This window comes from Mesoplodon mirus (genome assembly GCF_964341445.2).
Source record: "Mesoplodon mirus genome assembly, chromosome: 16".
In the NCBI taxonomy this organism is placed as follows: Eukaryota; Metazoa; Chordata; class Mammalia; order Artiodactyla; family Ziphiidae; genus Mesoplodon; species Mesoplodon mirus.
Window position 1 is genome coordinate 43,804,885 of NC_138992.1, and position 18,166 is coordinate 43,823,050.

An 18,166-nucleotide genomic window follows, 5' to 3' on the forward strand; every position below is an offset into this window, starting at 1 on the left:
CAGAGTATTCTATTGTCTCCCTAATCTTTTCTCTAAATTAATGAACATATTTTTCTCTTTAAAACTTTTTTCTCTAATTTAGAAGATAATTATATCCTACAAATTGTCACATATGGGTTATCTTCAACAATTTTGTTTCCACTGGATTGATACCCAAGTTTCTATTCTTTTCCTTTTTATTCTAAGATATGTTCTTTGCAATTCACAAGAAGCAATCAATTATTTATTCTTTTTTAAAATATATATGTATTTTAAATTAAAATAAGAAAATTGTGCTGTTAAAAATACAGCACATTTGGTGTCTTTATATTATAGCTTTTGAATTATTTGTTTTTAAAGATACCTCAAGCATTATTTATTATTGCATTTAGTAATTCATTATTGCATTCTAATTACCTGAGTTGGAGGGAAAATCCCAGTTAATGTGATTTTTCTTTATGAAAGCAACATCAATCTCTTAATAGTAAAATGGAAGTAGGCATTCCCCCACACATATATACACCAAAATAAAGTACAATAATATTATTTAAAAGAAAAATATGTTCTCTATACTAAATGTTTGCAGAAAATTTAGGTTGGTTCCTATAATTAAGATCATAGGAAGGTCAAAAAAAATTAGTTTGTATATTTCTCCTGATACATATATTATATTTAATATTATTAAATTTGTTAAATACAGAGCCTTATGCAAGTGGTAATGTGTATATATATAAATATAATACCATGAGAAAAAGGATCACTTCTTTACTGATTCTAAAGAATTCTAAATCTGTTGGGATAAAAAGAGAAATGAGGAGGTTCAGCTGGCTCTGTCTTTTGGAGAAGTGCTTATGCAGAAATAAAATGCCTTAAGCATTTATTGTGCTATACATTATCTATAATAAAGCCTGTAAATTATATGTATTTTGAAATGTATATTATTTACCTAATAGACTACAAGATTCCTATAGCTGTTAATAATATTTGTTAAATACAAAGTTTTATATAAATGGCAATTTCAAAACCATGTCACCAGTAAAATGTTTATGATTCCTTAGGAAATAAAGTGGTTTATGTAAATACATACTTAGGTATATCAAGTTAAGTATTTTTGACTTCTTAAAGTAATTATGGTCTATTGGGAAATATGTTTTACCTTTTCTTTTAGCCTTTGTTTAACAGAGGAGATGTTTTGAGTTCAGCTCTAAAAATAATCTGCTTTTTCTTGCTAATAACATATTTAAATGTTTTGAAGAATGAAAATAAATTTCCCTAGGAAATTAGGGAGCAGGAAATTTTGAATATAATAGGCTTCAAGAACTTCTAATTCATTATTGTGCTTTTCTCCCTTTACATCAACACAAAAGGAAACTGCATTCTTGAGCAGCTGGTTGTAAAGAGGAAAAGCTTGGGCTTCAGATTTGGCCACACCTGGGTTGTAATCCATGCACCTGCAACTTAATCTGTGCTCTCACAGAAAACTTTATGAAATTAAGAGGTGTTTTTAACCTAAATATGAAAATAATGATGTCTATTTAAAATAATTGTATTAAGATAAAATAACATATGTAAAGCTCTTAATAAAGCATCTAATAAATAGTACACCTAAGGTTCTCAAATTTAAGTACATATATACACATACATGTGTAGATAGATAGATATGTTTTTTAAAAAAAAAACTGGAGATTGTGTGAAAATGCTGATTTGGATTGAATAGATCTGAAGTGAGAGCAAAATTTTGCATTTCTAACAAGATTCCACATAAAACTGATCCTGCTGTTTCGTGGACCATATTTTAGGTAACAGTGTTGTAAATGTCTGATAATTGTTGATTCTATCCTCCATGACAAAGTTGATTATATAAGAAGCCAAATTTACATAAATAAGACATTATTTTATGGGTTAATTTCTGCATGAGACAATGCATGTATCAATGTGGTAGGCAGAATTATGGCCTTCCAAATGTACCCACATCCTGTAAATATCTTATGTTACATGTCAAAGGGTAATTAATGTTGCAGATGGAATTAAGGTTGTTAATAAACTGCCCTTCAGATAAGGAAATTATCCTGGATTGTCCAGGGGTACCCAGTGTAATCACATGCGTCCTTTAAACATGGAGGATGGAAGCAAAAGATCAAAATCAGAAAGAGATTTCCCTGCTGGCTCTGAAAATGAAGCATTTGAGCCAAGAATTCAGGAAGCCTCTAGAAGCTGGAAAAGTTAAGAAAACCAAATTGTTCTCTAGAACCTCCAGAAAGAAATGCAGCTCTACTGACATCTCAATTTTAGCCCTGTGGGCCTCATTTCAAGCTTCTGATCTCTAAAACTATGGGATAATAAATTTTTCTTGCAGGAAATAAAGTTTCCTCAATAACACAAACTGACCACTAAAGAAATAGACACAAAATGGTATTACTTGCTTATAGACTGATATCTTGCATAAACAAAATGGATAAAAATGCCTCTATGGATATTTCCTCTTGAGTACTTTTATTATTATTACCATAATCTTTAATATTAAGGTATCATTTCTGTAATGATAGCAGCTTTTATTAATTTTTATGTAGCAAGTAATAAATTAGACACTTGTACATCAATTATCTCATCAATACAATCATGATTTTTTTGACATTTTACTATCAAGAAAGCAGAAAATAGACCTTTAAAACTTTGCCCAAGCTCATGCAGATAGCAAACACCAAATGTGACACACATCCAGGTCTATCTAACTTCCAAGCCCTTGTTTTTAACCAGGCTGTTCTATTATCAGATTACTTGTTCACATTTTATTTGGTAATGAAATGCTAGGTAATGTAAGAGATATACTAATTAGAGGGCATTGTAGAACCTAGCTTGGAAGAAACTTAAAAGATTGTTTAATCTAAATATTAATTACATGGAAAATAATTTGCAATATTTGAGTAACTAAATATTATAGTCTTTTCCTCAGAGTGCTTATTTTCATTTCATTGTAAATTCAGAACATTTATCCTTCTCTTACAGTCTTTTAACAACTTAAAAATGAACAGAATCTTTAACAATAACCTTGGTTACATAGTAATATAGCAATAAATCACAGTATGTGTTGAGGCACAGAAAGTTAAATGTCTTGCCCTAATATTTGCTGATAATATTGACCCTAATATGTTCAGTAGTAAAGTAAGAATTACATTGGAAATATAATCAGTAACAAATGATCACTTCTGAGTCCCCTTCATTAGTAATATGAGAAACATAAGCATAGACAGAAATGATTACCTGTGGCAACATGACGTCCCATTCCAAATATGGCATAAATGATGGCAGGAAACAGAGACCCATACAAACCAAACACGGGGTGCACAGATGAGAGAATAGCAAAGGCCAGCCCTGTGAAGAAGAACCAGGGTAAGTAGGACCATCTTATAACCCCAAGATACAGTCCATTACAAAGTAGAAGGGGTATTGGTTTATTTAATGATGAAAGGAATAATGATTTCATTATTCTACTTGCTCAGTGAAAGACTAGCATCATTGTCCTAAATAACAGAAAATTCACTCATTAGCTCATATCTACATTTCAATTATAAAACCATTCTTTTTGACCTACTACTTTTTACTTGATTACAGATATGGCTACAAGAAGACATTAGCTCAGAGTGTCTTCCTGGTAAAAGTGAGAATCATTTTCTCATGTTCATTCTATTCACACAGTAGCATCTGTGAGATAGGCAGAACTAGTAGCAATACCACTGACAAATAAGAAGCCTGACGTGAAAGGTAATTAAGGCTGGGGCAAAAAGGATGCACACATTCAAAGGTGCCTCGTTGGCTGGCTAGCTGGCTGGCCTAAGATTGTGTATCCCCGTGTTGGGCCAGTGTGTGAATCCATGCATGTCTCATAACTGGACCCCAGCCTGTATTCAGGTACAATTTCTTAGAGTGAAAAAAAAATCAACTTCGTTTATTCAAAGAATAAGTAATGTGTACCTTAAAACTGTTCATTTTTGTTCTCCTTAGATACTACTGCCTGCACAGTTTGTTTGTCACAGGCACATAGAAAATTTTCCTAGACATGTCTAAATTACCACTAGCCATTTAAACGTGACCAAAATGTGCATGAGTATAAATTGATTAAAGTGATCTTGTTTGCCACTGATCCTTGGCATTAAACAGCTAGTTCTGAGGCAGGAGATAGATGGGCCCCAGGATACATATTTACAACTTGCCCGCCTGTTTACATTCCTTGGGGAGAGAAAAAGATGAGCTTCAGGCTGGACACTTACAACTAGCTTCCTGTTTACATTTCCTGAGACAGGAGATAGGTGGGCTCCAGGTTAGATATTTATAACCAGCCTCCTGTTTGCACTTTGAAATAGAAATAACAACAGAACAGGGTAAATAGCTAGGCTTTGTCTCCTGAGGACACTCTAAGGTAACAGTCATGGCAGGAACAGAGAGGGGCTAAACCCTGTATGAGTAAAGATCAAGAGGTCATGCATTTCCCATCCTTGGGGCAAGGGAGACACTGCACATGTGCAGAAAGGCTCAAAAAGGAGGGGGCACCACCCCATAATATGTGACGCTAAGGCCACCCCTGGGCTGAAATCCATTTTGGAAAAAAGTTGGGCATGCATATTGGGAAGCGTCCTACAGCAGGTCAGGTGTGGAAGAAGAAACCAGATAATTGGCCAAAGGTAAACAAAAACCCTGAAGAACTGCCCTATATAAGTGACTTAACCACCTCTTTACCGCTCTCCTCTTTAGGGAGGAAGCCCACACCCTTTCTCTCTGGGTATGCGTCTCTGCCTTGCTTCTATCTTAACTAAACAATTTCTTTGTGTTCTATCCCACTTGTTCTGCTATGTCTCTAATAATAAACTTTGTACCTGTTTTTACAGTTTTTGCCTCCATGAGAAATGCATTTTTCACTGGGGGCGAGAGCCGAGGAAAAATAACTTCTAGACTCTAGCCCTTGATGGTCTGGTGGCTAAAGTTCCTGGTTTTCATCCAGGCTACCCAGGTTCAATTCCTTGGCAGAGAATTAAGCCACCACTCACTGCTGCCTCTCCAAGATCAGTTCAGCTAGGTTCTAATAATCTGTTCAAGTTTACACGGTTTAATGATAGCCATTTGATTGAGCATAATGGACTTGACAAGCTACAAAAAGATTTGAGGAAGGAGCTGGCATTAGAACCTAGATTACTTGAACATTAGGCCAGTTAATTATTCACACTATGGAGCCTGACAATCTGGTTCCCATATCAGTACTTTTTACTGTTTAACTTTTACCATTTTAAAGTTAAGTTTAATCTCTTTAAAATAAATAAACTCTAGTTTTACATCAAATATTTTGTTTCAAGAAGTACAAGATATTTCAGTTAAAATTAAAATACATGAAAGATCTACCAATAACCAGTCCCTTCTTCAGTGTTAAAAACCTGCTTGGGTTGCTTGTTTGCTGAAAATGTATTCCTAAAAGTCTGGTGAAGACAAATAAAAAGTTGTTATAGAAGAGTCAGTGGCAGAGGCTGCTCTAGAATTTCACACAGGCAGGATGAGAGGCAGCAGTCTTGCTGTTGAGAAAGGTTGTGTGAAAGCGCAGGTCTCCAAGCCAGGTTAGCATTATAAAGCTAAACTTTCCCCCACCTCAATAACAAACACCTCCTGGCATTTATTATAGTGTAAGCAACTGTGTAAGAACATTATGTGCATTAAATCAGTCATATGGAAAGCTAAAAAGCAACTTTTTCTCATCCATTTTCAGAATGAGTTACCTGATAAAAATTATCTATCAAGAGACAGAAATACAGAGTGCTTCCAAGTAAGAAAAAATGTTGCCCACATTTCAGATCACCCAGATCTACTAAATCAGTGATGGGGGGAAAGGGAAATATGCATGTGGCATATTTAACAAAAGCACCTTGGCTGAATTGCATGGACACTAAATTCTGAGAGATGTGGTAAATACCAACAGAATCAAGTTTGCCGGAAATACACTATTTGGCTACATTTCTACTCCACCTGCAACAGCAAACATAAATACAAAACTAGAAGCAGCTGGATTCTCTCCTCTTGCCTTGTGAATAGGTGCTTTTTGTTTGCTTTATTACAAAACTCATCTCTCTCTCTCTCTCTCTCTCTCTCTCTCTCTCTCTCTCTCTCTTTCTCTCTCTTTGTTCATTCCGTGAAGTCTATAAAAAATTAGTTCAAAAACAGAATTTCTTTGGATCTCATATTCCTATCAAATTAAAATAGGAACAATCATGGAAAACATTTCTAACTGCAATCTTTAAAAGATCTCTAGACCTATACATGCAAAATATCACTTCAGAAGATTTTACAAGAACGATCTCAAAGACCAGACATCATGTAGACACTTCCTTAATCTCAAATGACACTGATACTGAGCTTTCACATTAAGCAAGTATTGTACACTCTCAGTGAGAATCTACTTCTCTGCTAATATGACAATGAACAATGGCCAAAAGGAAGGAATGAACTAATTCAGAAATACAATGGTTTAAAATTTCAAGTACCCCTTCCATAGATAAAAACTAAAAAACCCAAACCACCCTCCCATACTCACCTCCAAAAAGGAGAGGAAACTGCATAAAGTTTTCTTTCTTTGGCTCATTTATTATTCTGGTTCATACTGTAACCAACATACATATTTTCATACAAACTAAAATATGTTAAATCCTCCAAAAATAATGAAAATACTAACTAGTTAGAGTCACTTACAAATTAGTAGAATTATCTACACTTTTCTCCATGTTTAATAAAACAGGGTGTTCAATTCAATCAGAGCAGAATTAGAACTCTCTATTACTTTTGGGGAAAATTGCTGCAAATACTGATAGGTCTTTGTATTGTTTAATCTCAGATAAGAGCAAAAGCAACACAACAAACAAAAGTATAGAAGAATAAAAACAAAATGGGGGGCTTCCCTGGTGGCGCAGTGGTTGGGAATCTGCCTGCCGATGCAAGGGACACGGGTTTGAGCCCTGGTCTGGGAAGATCCCACATGCCGCGGAGCAACTAAGCCCGTGAGCCACGGCTTCTGAGCCTGCGCGTCTGGAGCCTGTGCTCCGCAATGGGAGAGGCCGCGATGGTGAGGGGCCCGGGCACAGCGATGGTGAGGGGCCCAGGCACAGTGATGGAGAGTGGCCCCCGCTCGCTGCAACTGGAGAGGGCCCTCGCACAGAAACAAAGACTCAACACAGCCAAAAATAAATAAATAAATAAATAAATAAATAAATTTATTTAAAAAAAAAAAAAGGGTATTAGGTCAAAGGGTGCCAAAAGGGAACAGAGGAGGAATGAGAGGAGAAACGGAGAGAGAGAGAGAGAGAGAGATTGATTGATTGGAGGAGAAAACCCATAATGAGATCTTTAGATAGCTGATTATTTTTAAAAATCAAAAATCATGTATTGGTAATGCAAGTCTGATATACCCACTAAGAATGGTCACTAGAAGACTTTGAAAGATGCAATTTTTAAGAAAACATGTTTTATAGGTGTGATAGCGGTTATTAAAGTAGAAGAGACTCCATATTCCCCTGTCAATATTATCAGCAGTTTCAGGGCTTATGAACACTCCGCACCTTTTGAGGGACCCTGAGTGTGAAGTTGGACATTTACCACTGGCACCCCTTGCCCCTCCAACACAGGCTACAGTGAAAATGGCTTCCCTAGACAGAGTGTCTGACCTCTGCCAAGGAAGAACACAAAAGCAGGTAGTTAGCTCACTCTTCCTCTGCACTTACGACAATCTCTTGGCTGAGATTGTTAGAAAGTGACCAATCACTGCTAGTGAGAATGAGAACTGTTTATCACAGAGATGATATTTTATATTTTAAGATACATATTTTTATTTCAGCTTCAGACCAGTGTTATTTGGATTTGTATGATAGCAATTATTTAGAAAATTAAAGAAAACTGGAACTGCAAAAGATCATGTCTAGAAATTGAATAGTGTATCTGAAGTTGTTAATTGGTGCTGGAATTACATATAGAGAGCTGCTCTATTGGGGACTTTATATTTTCTTGGCTTAGTGACCTCACTTCTTTATTGAGAGCCCAAGCAGCTAAGACTCAGAAGCACTGGTTTATTCCCCTCAAGCATGAATACAAGAACAGCAGTATTTCATAGACTGTAGCATTTAGTTATGGAGCTTCAAATACTACCCAGAAAACTACAGTTACCACAACTCAATGAAACAACTATTCCAGTAGAATTCACTGCTCCCAGAATGTCAATCCTTTTCATGAAACACCTGTGGGCTTTCTTAGGGGTTGAACTGTTCCCCACTCTGATTCATATGTTGAAATCCTAATTCCTAGCCCCTCAGAATATGACCTTATTTGGAAATAGGGTCATTGCAGATGTAATTGTGTAGGATTCAGTCATCCCAGAATACAGTGGGTTTATAATCCAATATGACTGATAAAAGAATGACATGTGAATAAACATAAGCACACAGAAAGAATGCCATACAAAGATTAAGGCAGAAATCAGGATAATGATTCTGCGTGCCAAGAACACCAAAAGTTGCCAGCAAACCACCAGAAGCTAGGGGAGTGGCACATTAACAAATTCTCCCTCACAGCTCTCAGAAGAAATCAACTCTGCTCATACCTCGATTTTAGAATTCTAGCCTCCAGAACTGTAGGGCAATAAATTTCTGTTGTTTAAGTCACCCAGATTATGGTATTTTGTTACAGGACCCCTAGCAAACATACAAGTATTAGTTTTTGGAGGGAGAAGAAAGTAAGAGGTCATTCGATGCTGTGGTGTTCAATCTCACATTCTGAACAGGACTGAAACACTTATCCTTAAAAAAAAAATTAAATAATATTACGAACTTTGAACTTCCAATTGATAATCCCTAAATATATATAATATCATTAAAAATTTGTATTTTGAATCATCTAAAATAACATCTATGCAATTTAGCTCCTAAATAATGAGTGTCTAGAAATTAAGTTGCTAAATGTTAAAGATAGTCTTCTGAAGACTGCTTACTCAAAACTCAGAAGTGAAAGGTAAAGTCACATTCAATCTCTATTATACATGGTACCATCAGTAGAAGTTGTGTTGGCAGGAGTCTCAAGGGCACTATTCTTAGTACTCAGCTTCTATAACTTTAAGGAAATGGAGCTTACTGAGTGTCTAAAGCAAATGTGAGTAAATTTGGGCCAACCACATTTGGAAGAGTGGTCAGTCTTTCAAGGCTCTGTAGAACTGAGTTTCTACAACAAGTAACTTCTTCCACAAGAAGTAATACAAGTTAATTGTCTCATTAGTTTCTCCAATTTCTAGTACACAAGAAAGAAAATAGTTGTAAAAATACTAAGAAAGCTGAACCCATGCTGACCTGCTTAAGCAAAGCCCTTACAGGCTCTTGGCCTCTGCAGCCTGCCCACATCTAACCTCACCTGCTGCTAGATCATTCAGTAGGCTTGTGTAAATTAGAAAAAGGGACCCCCTGTTAGATGATCTAACCAAACTTATTTGTGAACAATGACTGAGGAAATGCCACTCTCCAAAAACCACTGATAGCTTCCCCCTATCTTCTACAAAAATAGGAAGCTTTGGTCAATTCTGAAAATGTTCATTTCTCAAAATCATGTTAAAGCACTGGATTCATGTTTTGGAAGTTGCCAAAGAGAAACCAAACAATGATTTTCAATTCTAAATGTTGAGCTCACAGGTGAATTACGCATTTGGCTATAGTAAAAGAGGAGATATTTATTTTAAAACCAAAGATAAGATTTTTATCCTAATAAGTCAGACTACATGATAAACATAGCATTATCCCACCAGAGTGCATCCCTGTGCACAATCACAAGGGATCTAAGCTAGATCCAGGGAAGAGTCCACCATCATTGAAGAGCTTCCTATGCATTCCTGTTCACATTTGGGAGGGGGCAGCTCAGTGGTGTGGCACCAACATCTCTGGCCCTGACCCAGCCTCTAACCAAGGTGCACACACTAGGGAAAAAGTAAAATCAGCATGGAAGTGCAGCCCCAAGCCCTCAGGCCATAGCTACCTCCCACCTCCACTTCAAACCAAGGTGGAGACTGCCATCACACTCGAGAAACCCAACTTTGCTACTGCTCTAGCCCCTCAGGCCCCAAACCCAATTGGACAGTGATGACCACTGAGCATAGTAGAAGTCTGACTTGCACCTAGCTCTGGCTCAAGCCCTTCCAATCCAGACCACCCACTAAGATGGTGGCTGCCAGCACAGTGGAAGAAGAGCTCACGATCACTTCAGATACAGTTCTCCCACCAAAGACACGGGCACATGCAGACTACATAGGGATGCTCATACACAAGGATATTGGGAACATGCAGACTTCATAAGGATGCCTTCAAGATCAGGATAGGTAAGTGTTTCACATCATTTCATAGAGTCAGAGAAAGTTAAACAAATTAAGAAGACAGAAGAATATGTTTCATATGAAAAAATAAGAAAAAAGTCCTGAAGAAAACCTAATGAAACAGAGATAATTTACCTAATAAAGAGTTCAAAGCAATACTAATAAGAATGCTAACTGAACTGGAGAAAAGAACAGATTAACATAATGAGAATTTTAACAAAGAACTGGAAAATATTAAAAAGAACCAGTCAGAGCTAAAGAAAAAATAACTGAAATTAAAAATACACTGGAGGGAATTAATAGCAGATTAGGTGATACAGAAAAGTGCATAAGTAATCTGTAATACAGAATAAAGGAATTCACACAGTCAGGAAAGCAAAACAAAAAACAAATTAAAAATAATGAGGACAGTTTAAGAGACCTCTGGTACAACATCAATCATACTAACATTCACATTATAGGGGTCCCAGAAGGAGAAGAGAGAGAGAAAAGAGTTCAAAAAACATTTGATGAAATTATGACTAAAAATTGAAGAATTAAACAGACGTCCAGGTACAGGAAGAACAGAGAGTCTCAAATAAGATGAAGTTAAAGAGACCCACAAAAAGATATATCATAACTAAAATGGCAAAAGGTAAAGATTTAAAGACAGCAAAAGGAAAAAAAGAGTCACATACAAGGGAAACCTCAGAAGACTAAAAGCTGATTTTTCAGCAGCAACTGCAGGCCAGAAGGGAGTGGTGTAATATAATTAAAGTCCAGAAAAAAAAAAAAAAAGTACAACCTAGGATACTGTCTCCAGCAAGGTTATCGATCAAAACTGAAGAAGCTATAACTTCTTAGAGAAGCAAAAAATCAAAGAGTTCATCAATACTAAATTGACCTGACAAGAAGTGTTAAAGGGTCTTCTTTAAGTGAAAAAGAAAAAGCTACAACAACAAAAAAGAAATTACAGGAGAGGGAAAATTCCACTGGTAAAGGAAAATTTAAAGACTGTGGTTCAACGATTGAAATAAGCTAGTACAAATGTTAAAGACAAAAATTGAAAAGTCAGCTATGATTACAATAAACAGTTAAGAGATCAACATGAAGATGTAAAATATGACATCAAAAACACAAAGCACTGTTGTGGGGGAGGAAAAATGTATGGAACTTTTAGAATGTGTTTAAGTTAAGTAAGTATCAGTTTAAAATAAGTAGATATAGTTATAGTTCAATATATATGAACTCCATGGTAACCAGAAATCAAAAACTTACAATAGATATACAAAAACTAGAGAGAAAGGAACATAAACATAACACTAAAGAAAATCATCAAACCACAAGTGAAGATACTAAAAGAAGAAAAGAACAGAGAAGAACTACAAGAAAACAGATAACAAAATGGCAGTAAGTATATAACAAACAATCAATTTAAATGTCAATGTACTAAATGTACTAACCAAAAGACATAAGGTGGCTGATTTTATAAAACAAAACCAAAAACAGCATTCTATATGCTTCCTACAGGAGATTCACTTCAGACCTAAGAAACACACAGACTGAAACTAAGGGGATGGAAAATGATATTCCATGCAACAGAAAATGAAAAGAAAGCTTGGGTAGCACTATTCATATCAAAGTAAACTTTAAAACAAAGTTTATAATAAAAGACAATGAAGGACATTATATAATAACAAATCAAAAAGATGATACAATATTCACAAACATATATGCACCTAATGTAAGAGCACGTAAATATATAAAGCAAATATAACAGACACAAGGAGAAATTGACAGTAACACAATAATAGCAGGGGACTTTAACACCCCACATACATCAATGGGCAGATCATCCGGACAGAAAAATCAATAAGGAAAGAGTGGCCTTAAATAACACAGTAGACCAGTTGGACTTAATAGATATCTACAGTACATTCAATCCCAAAACAGCAGAATACACATTCTTTTCAAGTGCACATGGAATTTCCTCAGCATAGATCATATGATAGGCCAGAAAACACGTCTCAACAACCTTAAGAGGATAGAAATTATATCAAGCATATTTTCCAACTACAATGGTGTGAAACTAGAAATCAATTACAGAAAGAAAAATGGAAAAACACAAACATGGGGAGACTAAACAACATGCTACTAAAAAACCAATGGATCAATGAAGAAATCAAAGTGGGAACCAGAAAATACCTTGAGATGAATGAAAATGAAAACACAAATTTCCAAAGTCTACAAGACACAGTAAAAGCAGTTCTAAGAGAAGTTTATAGTGATTAATCCCTACCTCAAGAAATAAGAAAAATCTCAAATAAACAACCTAATCTACCATCTAAAGGAATTAGAAAAAGAAAAACAAAAAAAAAAGCCCCAAAGTAAGCAGCAAGAAGGGAATAGGAAAGATCAGAGAGGAAATAAATAGAGATGAAAAAAGCAACAGAACAAAAAATCAATGAAACCAAGACCTGGTTTTTGAAAGGATAAACAAAATTAATAAACCTTCAGCCAGGCTCATAAGAAGAAAAGAGAGGAATTAGAAAAAGAACAAACAAGCGCAAAGTCAACAGAAGAAAGGAAATAATAAAGACCAGAGAATAAATAAATAAAATAGAGATCAAAAAGGCAATAGAATAGATCAAAGAAAATAAGAACTGGTTTTTTGAAAGGATAAACAAAATTAATAAATCTTTAGCCAGGCTCACTAAGAAGAAAAGAGAGGACGCTAGTAAACAAACTAAGAAATGAAAGAGGAGAAATAACAACCAATACCACAGAGACACAAAAAACTGTAAGAGAATAATATAAACAGTTATATACCAACAAATTAGACAACCTAGAAGAAATGGTCAAATTTCTAGAAACATACAACCTACGAAGACTGAATCAAGAAGAAACAGACAATCTGAACAGACTGATTGCTAGAACTGAAGTTGAATTTGTAATAAAAAATTTCCAGCAAAAAAAGTGCAGGACTGGACTGCTTCACAGGGAAATTCTACCAAAATATAAAGAAGAGCAAATACATATCCTTCTCAAACTATTCAAAAAACTGGAGAGGATAGAACACTCCCAAATTCATTCTATAAGGCCCAATTACCCTGACACCAAAACCAGACACTAAAAAAGAGAAAAGAAAATTACAGGTCAATATCTTTGATGAATATAAATGCAAAAATCTTCAACAAAATGTTAGCAAACCGAATCCAACGGTATAGAAAAAGATCATAAATGATGATCAACTTGGATTTATCCCAGGGATGCAAGGATGGTTCAACATCTGCAAATCAATCAGTGTGATACATCATATTAACAAAAGGAAGGATAAATATTATGTGACCATCTCAATAGACACAGAAAGAGCATTTGACAAAAATTCAACATTGATTCATGATGAAAACTCTCATCAAAGTTGGTATAGAGAGAACATATCTCAACAAATAAGGTTATTTATGACAAACACACAGCTAACATCATACTCAATGGTGAAAAGCTAAAAGCCTTTCCTCTATTTTCAGGATAAGACAAGGATGCCCACTCTCTCACTTTTATTTAACATAGTATTGGAAGTCCTAGCCACAGAAATCAGACAAGAAAAATAAATAAAAGGCATCCAATTTGGAAGGGAAGAAGTAAAACTATCACTATTTGCAGAATGGCAGGACCCTTTATATAAAAAACCCTAAAGTCTCCACCAAAAACTACTAAAACTAATATATAAATTTAGAAAAGTTGCAGGATACAAGATTAACATACAGAAATCTGTTGCTTTTCTATACACTAATAATGAACTCACAGAAAGAGAAATTAAGAAAAAAATCCCATTTAAAATCACATCAAAAATAATAAAATACCTAGGAATACACTTAGCCAATGAGGTGAAAGACCTGTACACTGAAAACTATAAAACATGAAGGAAATTGAAGATGATAGAAAGAAATGAAAAGATATCCTGTGCTCTTGGATTGGAAGAATTAATATTGTTAAAATGGCCATACTACCTAAAGTAATTTACAGATTCAATGTAATCCATATCAAAATACCTATGACATTTTTTAAAACTAAAACAAATAATCCTAAAATTTGTATGGAACCACCAAAGACCCCAAATAGTCAAAGCAATCTTGAGAAAAAAGAACAAAGTTGGAAGTATCATGCTCCCTGACTTCAGAATATACTACAAAGACACTGTAATCAAAACAGTATGTTACTGGCACATAAACAGACACATAGATCAATGGAAGAGAATAGAGAGACCAGAAATAAAGCCACACACACATGGTCAATTAATCTATGATCAAAATGTACAATGGGGAAAAGACAGTCTCTTCAAAAATTGGCAATGGAGAAAATAGACAGCTACTGTAAAAAATGAAGTTAGAACATTTTCTCACACCATGTACAAAAATAAATTCAAAATGGATTAAAGACCTAAATGTAAGACCAGAAACCATAAAATTCCTAGAAGAACATAGGCAGCATGCTCTTTGACATAAGTCTTAGAATATTTTTTTTGGATCTGTCACTTCAGGCAAGGAAAACAAAAGTAAAAATAAACAAATGGGACCTAATTAAACTTAAAAGCTTTTGCACAGCAAAAAAAAACCATCGACAAAATGAAAAGACAACCTAATAAATGGGAGAAGATATTTACAAATATGTCTGATAAGGGGTTAATATCCAAAATATAGAAATAGGTCATACAACTCAACAATAACAAAAAAAATAAATAAATAAACACCCAATTTTAAAATGGACAGAAGACCTGAATAGACATTCTTCCATAGAAGACATACAGATGACCAACAGGCACATGAAAAGATATTCAACATCACTAAGCATTAGGAAAATGTAAATCAAAACAACAATGCGCTATCACCCCCACACCTGTCAGAATGGCTATAGTCAAAAAACAACGAATAATAAATTTTGGTGAGGATATGGAGAAAAGGAACCTTAGTTCACTGTTAGTAGGAATGTAAATTGGTACAGCCACTATGGAAACCAATATGGAGGTTCCTTAAAAAATTAAAAATAGAACCACAATATGATCCAGCAACTTCACTCCTTGGTATATATCCAAAGAAAATGAAAACACTAATTAGAAAACATATATACACCCAATGTTCATAGCAACATTATTTTTATAGTAGCCAAGATATGGAAGCAAACTAAGTGCCCATCAACAGAAGAATATAAAAAGAAGTGGTATATATACAGAATGGAATATTACCCATTAAAAAGAATGAAATCTGGACCTAGAGGGTATTATGATTAGTGAAGTCAGTCAGATAGAGAAAGACAAATACTACATGATCTCACTTATATGTGGAATCTAAAAAATAAAATGAATAAATATAATAAAATAGAAACAGACTCATAGATACAGAGAACAAAGTAGTGGTCACCAGTGGGGAGAGGGGTAGTAAGAGGGACAAGACAGGGGAAGTGGATTAAGAGATGCAAAGTACTAGATACTGTGGACAAAGAATTTTGCCTGCCATATCAGTAAACAAAAGATGTTGCAGCCATCAGGCCATCAGCCACTGCAGCTGCCATTCCCGAAGGTGCATCAAGGAGAAAAAATAGGACACTGGCTCTAAACAGTTAAGGTGCATATCAAAGGAATAATTTCATTAAGGCCAGACTCTTGCATCTTCCCATACATAGAAAAGTGTTAAATTCAATAGCTTGAGATGTCCTTTTTTTTTTTTTTTTCAAAAACTCCTATATATCCTGCTCCTCCCATCCCCTTTGAAACAGTCCCTCAGAGCTATCTGAGAGGCTGTCTCCTGGGCTTTAGTCCTCAGTAAGTATGCTGAGTAAGTCATAATTCTCAACTTTTAGGTTGTGCATTTTTTTTGGTCAACACTATAAAATAAATAAGATACAAGGATATAATGTACAACACGGGAAATATAACCAATATTTTATAATAACTTTAAATGGAATATAACCTATAAAAATATCAAATCATTATGTTGTACACCTGAAACTAATATAATGTTGTAAATCAACTATACTTCAATAAATAAATAAATAAATATTTTTAAAAAATCATAGCATTATCCAAAAAACACCCCCTCATTAAACGTATTTCATATGAATAAAAGTTAGCCATTGACAAAAACTTATTTCTTAGAAAGTCTGGGTGTTAGTAGTGGAAATGACAGAGTGATATCTTGAATACTGAGCATCAGAGGTATTTTTGTATGCTTCTCAGAACTTATTCTGAGCCTAGAATTGCTAAAAATTTATGCACTTAAAAGTTCTCAGGGACTTCCCTGATGGTCCAGTGGTTAAGACTTTGCCTCCCAATGCAGGGGGGGCAGGTTTAATCCCTAGTTGGGGAACTAAGATCCCACGTTCCTCGTGGCCAAAAAATCAAAACATAAAACAGAAGCAATATCGCAACAAATTCAATAAAGACTTCTAAAAAAATGGTCCACATCAAAAAAAAATTTTTTTTTAAGTTCTCATTGCAAGGAATAAGGGCTAAGTACCAATAATTCCATAAATAAAAGAAAGAGTTTAGAATTGGAGAAAATACTAACAATGAGACCCAGCAAAAGGAAATGAAAGATTAAATCCTGTGCTGCATTCCTTAATCGCTGACTTAAGGTTCATATGGAAGGCAAGGTGAACCTGAGACACTTTTCTAGGTTAACAATTAGAAAGAAGGAGGTAACTTAAGGAAATATGAAGGTATCGTGCAATTCTCTTCTCCTTCCCTCCAACTCTGCCTCCCTCTCTCCCTCCTTTTTCCTCCTAACCTTCTTCTCTTTCTCTGTTTTTAAACTAGTTTTATATTTTCTCTGATTCAGAGGAGGTGGTGGAAATATTTGGAATCTCTTAACATTGGAACAGGGGAAGATAAAAATCTTGAGTCACTACAAATGGCCTATCAGCTACACATTTCATTTCTTCTTCAAATGAAGTTATTTGTCCCAGGAATAGAGGCAAACTTGATGCATTTATAAATCTGATAATGAAAGCTAATTTTGGATATGTGCCCACACACACACATACAAAGTCAGGAGCTGCACACCGTGTGGAATGCTTCTGGGCAGGTTACTGACAGACTGAACAAAGGACATTCCGTGTGCTACACAGGCCACTTACTTTTAGCTCCTCCAGAGAAGTGGGCCTAGACATACCCTTACTCGATACATGGATTCTGTTTGGAAAAACCTCTGACACCTTAGAAATCAAAGTTAATTACTTACTGCTGACTCCTACATGTTGCTGAGACTATGCACTTCTCAATTCTAGATAGGGTATATAAACTTTATAGGGTAAATAACCTTTAGAGTGTAGACAAAAAGGACATGTGTTCCACGTTGATCAAGTTGCCCACCATAGCTTTAGGCTAACTGAACTTTTCTTGAGTCAGATTTTACTAATAAAGTGATACATGTATAGAACTTCAAAGCCTCAGTGTTTCTGTTCTTCCTATGCTCCCATAGGATGAAATCCTTGTCTACAACATGGGAACAATGTCACTCACCTGCCTCAGTGTTTGAACAGGCCATTAGCTCCTGTTACTGTAAGATGTTTGCTATGTTTTAGCCACCCAACTCCATTCTCCCTTCTTTCATTAGCAACACACCAATTTCCTTCAAGAAGTCACTGTTTCCACCTGAAGTACATGGGCTGAGAATAAAGGAATTGACCTCTACCCCAAATCTAGACATGGCCACATGACTCAGCCCAGCCAATAAGAGGTTTGCACTCCCCTCACCATAATATCTGGTTTAGAGAAGGGCACAGGATGCATGTATGTTCAGTGAAATCTCATTATGTTTTTATTGGAACTGTTAGATGAAT

At 35.2% G+C, this 18,166-nt stretch overlaps 1 protein-coding gene across 1 annotated transcript in view; it reads right to left on the reverse strand.

Annotated features, from left to right (window-relative positions):
• SLC26A7 (solute carrier family 26 member 7) overlaps window positions 1-18,166 on the reverse strand; it is a 189,035-nt gene that overhangs the window by 146,352 nt on the left and 24,517 nt on the right. The window contains exon 2 of the mRNA XM_082601743.1: window positions 3,241-3,351. Within this exon, the coding sequence (XP_082457869.1) occupies window positions 3,241-3,351 (111 nt within the window). The remainder of the gene's footprint in view (window positions 1-3,240; window positions 3,352-18,166) is intronic.